Raw genomic sequence first — 6,274 nt, forward strand, 5'->3', positions numbered from 1 at the left:
GGAGGAGCCGCGCCGCGGGCAGCCAGGGCGCAGCGGAGGGCGCCCCAGGTGAGAGCCTCGCGCCGCCTCCCCCGGGATTCCCGGCCGGGTCGCCCTGCCCCCGGGTAGGGAGGGACGGGGGCGGGGCCTGCGGGGGCGGAGCTTGGCGGAGGAAACTGAGGCAGGAGGAACGTGTCCCAGAGATGGAGCTTGTTCCCCTAGCTGAGACCAGGGTCCCGGGACCCCGGCCCGCATCCTCTTGTGGAGGGGCCTCAGGGAGGCCACACTTCTGAGTGCCCGGGGCGGAGGGGACGGAGCTCCAGAATCCAGGGTCTGCGGGACGAGGGCGCCGGGGTCCTGGACTCCTAGTCCCAGGGAGGTGGTTGCCGGGGCAGGGCGGGAGACTGAACTCCTGGGCCTGAAGGCGGAGACAGCTGGGGTCCAGAGTACCTAGTCCGAGGAGCACCCTCCTGCCCTGGTCTGGCGCCCGGCGCCTCTGCACACCCCGCCCTCCCCTCTTCCCTTCTCCGAGCCAGGGCGCGCAGCTACCCAGGTATGCGCAGCCCAAGTCTCGGGCGGGCCCCGGCCTGTCCTGCGAGCAGCGAGCATTCCAGGAAGCGGCCCGGGGACCCAGGGCTCCCCGAGTGCGGGCCCTCGGGGACCGGGTGTCCAGGCCAGCCCCGCCCCTCCCGTCTGCGAGATGAATGGCTCCAGGGGGCTGCGATCCCTCCCAGCCTCCTCCGTCTGCCCCATCTGCTTCCCATCCCAGCAGGAGTCATCACCTGCGCGAGGAGGGGCCTCGACTGGAATCTCGGGTGCCCGCGCTCTCAAGGGAGCCTGCGGAGGGGGTGTTCGGGGTCCAGGGCCCTCCCCCCATGTGTAACTTGTCTGTGCCCCTCTTCCCCCAGGTGGCTGCCCCCTCCCTCTCCTGGGATGTCAGGAAGGAGGGGGCCACCCGTGTCCTCCACAGGGGCCCCGCCGAGCCTGGGGGCCCCCAGCCCCGGCCCTCGGAGGTGGAGGAGGCGCTGACAGGTCTGGTAACCACCTGCTGCTTCCCAGTCCTCCTGGGCTTCCAATATGTAGAGGGAGGGCGACACCCACCCCTCCCCCCAGGCTCTCCCCGAACTATGCAGGTTTCACAGCCGGGGACACTGAGGCCCAGCAGACAGGGGGTGCATCTTGCTTTATTAGTGGCAGCTTTGAGCCAAACATGAGTCTCCCTGGAATTCCACATTCTGAGTTCCAGATTTGCAGGACTCAGGCCAGATGTGTGACCCATGGCTGTGATCCCAGTACTTGGGAAGCTGAGGCAGGATTGCCACAAGTTCAAGGCCAGCCTGGGCTACATAGTGAATTCAAGGTCAGCTTGAATTACATAGGGAGACCCTGTCTCAAAAATCAACCAAGCCGGGAAAAAAAAAAATCAACTAAGCTGGGTGTGGTGGTGCACCCCTGTAATCCCAGCACTGGGGAGGCTGAGGCAGGAAGATGCAAGTTTGAGACCAGCCTGGGCTACAAAGTGAGCTCAAAGCTAGCTTGAACTGCATAGCAAGACCTTGTCTCAAAATAAAATAAAATAAATTGCAGAACTCAGGAGGGTTTTCTCCACGTGGTTGAGGCCAGTGGGCAGAGGTGGGCTGCTCAGAGTTCAATTGTCACCTCTGCATTTGCTGGCTGTGTGAGCTGGTACAAGTCAGTCACCTCTCTGAGCCTGCAATTTGCCTTTTGAAGTAATAGTAATTTTTTTTTTTTTTTTTTGTACCGGGGATCGAACTCAGGACCTTGCTTTTGCCAGGCAGGTGCTTGTGCTGCTGAGCTATATCCCCCGCCCTGAAGTAATAGTAATTGGGTAATTATTAATCTGGAAGTTGGGCCTCACGCAAGTCCTAGAATATAGGGTCCCACACTTCCAGCTTTTGCAGGCTGCCCTGGGGCCCCGACTTGTTCCCGGTTTTCCCCACTGCTCTAACCCCAGTCCTGCCTTCCATTCACAGGTGCTCAGAGATGCGCCCCCACTCTTGCTGCTCCCTCCCCATCCTCCTCCTCTCCCTCTTCCCCAGTGCCCCTGTGGGGTGCCACCCCCCACCCTCCACGCTGCCCCCATTTCCGGCCCCAGAGTGGGATCTCCTGTCCCCCCGGGTAGCACTGTCCAGGGGCGCTCCTGCTGGGCCCCCTCTGCTCTTCCTGCTGGAGGCTGGGGCCTTTGGGGAGCCGGCGGGAGCCCCAGCTAACCGCAGTCGGCGTGGGGTGAGCGAGACAGCGCCCCCGAGTCGCCGGGGTGAGCTGGCAGTGTGCGACGCGGTGAGCGGCTGGGTGACAGACCGGAGAACGGCGGTGGACTTGCGTGGGCGCGAGGTGGAGGTGCTGGGCGAGGTGCCCGGGGCGGGGGGCAGCCCCCTCCGCCAGTACTTCTTCGAGACCCGCTGCAAAGCCGACGGTGCCGGGGAGGCCGGGCCTGGGGCCGGCGGAGGGGGCTGCCGCGGCGTCGACCGGAGGCACTGGGTGTCAGAGTGCAAAGCCAAGCAGTCCTACGTGCGGGCCCTGACTGCGGACGCCCAGGGCCGTGTGGGCTGGCGATGGATTCGAATTGACACTGCCTGTGTCTGCACACTCCTCAGCCGGACTGGCCGGGCCTGAGGCCCCTGCCCACGAACTGGTCCGACCTCGAAAAGAAGAGAACTGGACACTGAGGGCCCTCAGGGGAGGCCTGGCTGTTCACGGCCTCGGTTTGGGAACTTAAATGATCACAAAATCACGGCTTTCTGATTTTGAAAGCTCAATCCATGCAGGATGTGTGACGAAACCCCAAATGGGGTTTCAAAGGATGAGTAGGAGTTCTGGAGTAGCTTGAGGGTAATCCTGAGCATTATAACAATAACAATGGCCAATATGTACTGTGTGGTTATTGTTTATCAGCCCTGATACAGTACTCCTCAGATCAGCACTGAGGAATTGAGCATCAGAGGCCCTCAGCTTTAAGGTGCACACCACTCTATCCCAGAGCACACACTGCCTTGGCACCCTGGAGAGGAGCCGGGGTCAGGAAGTGGGTGGGTGTGGTACGAACTGGACTGTGCAAACACTTGGCTTGGGCTGCAGCCCTCCTTTCTGAGGTGGTGAGCTCACCATCATGGGGAGCAGAGGAGGGCGAACAGCAAGAAAGAGTTCAGGATGCTGGACAGTCCTGTCCTGGCTCAGAAGCTGGGGTCAGGTTTCTACCCCCCTCCCTTCCCTGTTGTAACCTTTACACCGCGTTAGGAAGGAAACTGACCTTAAAACTGCCTGGCTTGAATGAGACATGAGGTTCTGACCAACTGCTCTAGGCCCTGGTTGGGATCAGGGATCACTGGACACTGATAAGACTTTGAGTAGTATCGCAAAAATCAAACCAAGGACCCCAGAAAGCTTAATGGAATAGGGGGTCATGGGGACCCTGAGCCGAGCTGTAGAACGTGGCCTCAGTTTCCCCTGTCTAATGGTTGGACTGGGGGGGATGGAATAATGAAGGCTGAAGTGCAGAGGTCTTGACCAGAAGGCCAAAAGGTGACAAGGGAAATCCTTACACCCTCCAGTGCCCCAGACCTCTTGCCAACACACACTTTTTTTTTTTTTTTTTTGTCTTTTGGAGACAGGGTCTTGCTATGCAGTTCAGGCTGGACTTGAACTCACTTTGTAGCCCAGGCTGGCCTCAAACTCACAACGATCCTCCTGCCTCAGCCTCCTGAGTACTGGGATTACAGGCATGTGCCACCAACCTGACTCTCTCTTTTTTTTTTTTTTAACCATACTGGGGTTTGATGCCTGGGTGGTCTATATCACCAGCCTCTCCCCAACCTTTTAAAATTTTTACTTTGAGACAAAGTCTTCCTAAATCACTCACTCCAAGCGAAGCTCAATTTTTTTGTTTTTTAAAGCACAAATTTTTTTTTTTTTTTTTTTTTGTGTGTGTTTTTCTCCGGTACCAGGAACCGAACTCACGACCTTGCGCTTGCCAGGCAAGCGCTTTTGCCGCTGAGCTAAATTCCCAGCCCCTTAAAGCACAAATTTTTGATCCTCTTGCTTCAGCCTCCCAGAGTGCTGGGATTACAGGCGTGTGCCCCCTCACCGGGCTCACACACATTCTCTTAGGTCCAGCTTTGAGCTAAGGCCCTCGACAGCCCCTCTCCTGCCACCCCCAGGAATCTGGGCCCCTGGGAGGGTAGGGTCTGCTGCCTCCGTTTCTGTATCTCCTTTTCTGCCCTTTCCTGTGTCTCCCTCTGACTTCCTGCGTGTGTCTCTGGGTGAGCAGCGCCTGCCTCTCTTCTTGCTAAGCATTTCCCTGTGCGTTCTCCCCGGGACGCGCCCTCCTTCCATGCCCAGGTGGAAGTCTTCAGCCAAATCAAAGGCAGGCAGCACGGTGGCCGCCCGGGCGGCTCCAGCAGCCCTCGGAGGGAGGGGGAGCTCCGCGATGTCTGGAAATCGTTACCCCGAGGTGGGCAGGCCTGGCAGAGGGGGAGCAGCCAGGGGCTGTAGGAAAGCGGGTGTTTCTCAAGGATTCCCATGTGTGTGGGGTCTCTGTCCTGGTCCTCCTCTGAGTCTGTCCGTCTCCCTGCCCCCTTCCCTCCCCTCCCTGAAACTTTCTGACTTTTCTATTTCTTTTTCCGCTGCTTCTCTTTCTGCTTTCCCCGAAGTCTCCAGCCCTCCCCTAGATTTCTGTCTGCGGCCCTGGCCTCCTTGCAATATTCCTAGGTCTCTTTCCCGCTTGGTCCATCCAGATGCCTGCCGGCTCATCATTGGCTGCGACCAGGGCGGGCGGGACCTGTCACCAGGGCAACAGCAACAACAAGCCCGCTCCTGCGTTGGCAACCAGCGAGGGTGGGACCATGGCCTGTCGGACCCTAGCTCTGCGCTCTGGCCCCCCGTGGTCACCCACCTCAGGAAGGGATATGCCTGGATCCTGGCCCAACTGGCATCTCACCAGCAGTGGCACTGCTCACCACATTATCCCACCTGTGGCCTTTCCCCCACCCACTGTACGGGTGAGGGGACCCGGAGCTGAGGGAGGGGCCTGGGGGCCCAGAAACATGGGTACCGAGAAAGAAGAGCCTTGGGGTTTTGACCACTGTCTGCAAGAGGAGGGTCCTGGGGTCCTGGGCTGGAGGGAAGAGGGGCCCTGGACTCCAGGGGCTGGAGGGAGAAGGGAGGGGGCCCCTGAGTCTTTCTAGGTGGTATGCGGCACTTTCTCCTCAGTCCACAGTCTTGGAGCCCCTGTCCCCCGCCGCCAGGCAGGCTTTGCACATCTGGGATTTCGACGAGGTCATCAGCAGATGGGAGACGACCTCCGGCTTGGCGCAGGTGCCCAAGACCTACGGTGGGCCCTACGCACAGCCCAGGGCCCCAGAGCCTGCAGACCCCAGGCGGACACTGGGGATCAAGGATTTAGAGGAAAAGGTAGGGTCCCAGGATTCTGGAGTTGGCGGGAGAGGTGGGGCTGTGGACTGCACCTGAGTCCCCTGCCTCACCATGGGTCACTGCGTTGCCTTCCTGCAGCTCAGACACTGGCGACTCCCCCTGACCACAAAACCCCAGGACAGTGAGACGAAGGCGCAGTACAAGGGCTGGCCCACCCTGGACCAGAGCGCCAGCATCTGCGAGCTCCCTGACCACCACCCTAGGAGCCCGGCCCAGGTCAGAGAGGAGGAGCCAGAGTTGGGGGGATGCAGGGTGGGAGGGGGCTGACGTTAGGGACCAACTGAGATCCTGGGGTGTGGCCAGGGCCTGAGATGGATCCAGAAGGTGCCGAAGCTGGGGGTGGGGTGATTGGGAATTCAAAATTCTGGCTCTGGGATGGGTTCAGAGTAAGCAGAGGGCTTGAACTCAGCAGGCCAGGCTGGGGGTGGGACTGGAATATTCGGAGGAAGAGTAGGGGTGGGAGGTGGCATTGGGTTTACTTAAACAAGTAATGTGGAATTGCTGCCCGGCATGCATTTGCTCCCAGTGCCACAACAAAGTTGACTGGGGGTGAATTGGAAGGTTTGTGTTGTTTTGTGGCTGTGGGCTTCGATTAGAGCTCCTTGACCAGCAGGAAGTGTTTATACTGGGGTGGTTGGGGCCAGAGATAGCTCAGCGGCACCAGCGCCTGCCTGGCAAGAGCAAGGTCCTGAGTTTGATTACCCGGTACCAAAAAAAAAAAAAAAAAAAAAAGAGATTGGAGTAGGATTTGGGGAATGAAGCACCCTGGTGCGGAGCTGCTTGAGAAGGGCTCTGGGGGCAGAGTGGGAGGGCCTGGTCCAACAGGGCTGTCCTGGTGGAAGAA

General features: G+C 59.4%; 2 protein-coding genes across 3 annotated transcripts in view; both read left to right on the forward strand.

Annotated features, from left to right (window-relative positions):
• Window positions 1-2,869, forward strand: Ntf4 (neurotrophin 4). Its single transcript, XM_005412912.2, has 3 exons — window positions 1-48; window positions 888-1,011; window positions 1,974-2,869. Exon 3 carries the CDS (start codon window positions 1,984-1,986, stop codon window positions 2,614-2,616), a length of 633 nt encoding a protein of 210 aa, XP_005412969.1. The 5' UTR covers window positions 1-48; window positions 888-1,011; window positions 1,974-1,983; the 3' UTR covers window positions 2,617-2,869.
• Window positions 2,870-4,411: 1,542 nt separating this feature from the next.
• The window catches only part of LOC102025400, a 3,688-nt gene continuing 1,825 nt past the window's right edge, over window positions 4,412-6,274 (forward strand). The window contains exons 1-4 of one of the 2 annotated variants that reach the window (XM_005412913.2): window positions 4,412-4,450; window positions 4,734-4,997; window positions 5,209-5,409; window positions 5,509-5,646. In XM_005412913.2, coding sequence (XP_005412970.2) covers window positions 4,427-4,450; window positions 4,734-4,997; window positions 5,209-5,409; window positions 5,509-5,646 — 627 coding nt within the window. In that variant the 5' untranslated portion in view covers window positions 4,412-4,426. The remainder of the gene's footprint in view (window positions 4,451-4,733; window positions 4,998-5,208; window positions 5,410-5,508; window positions 5,647-6,274) is intronic. The other variant, XM_005412914.2, reaches the window with a different exon arrangement.

Source organism: Chinchilla lanigera, unplaced genomic scaffold (assembly GCF_000276665.1).
Source record: "Chinchilla lanigera isolate Chin_1 unplaced genomic scaffold, ChiLan1.0 scaffold00158, whole genome shotgun sequence".
Lineage (NCBI taxonomy): Eukaryota > Metazoa > Chordata > Mammalia > Rodentia > Chinchillidae > Chinchilla > Chinchilla lanigera.

Excerpts from the sequence above, each read along its gene's own strand:
- Ntf4 (XM_005412912.2), top strand. The coding sequence starts at position 1,984 with ATGCGCCCCCACTCTTGCTGCTCCCTCCCCATCCTCCTCCTCTCCCTC.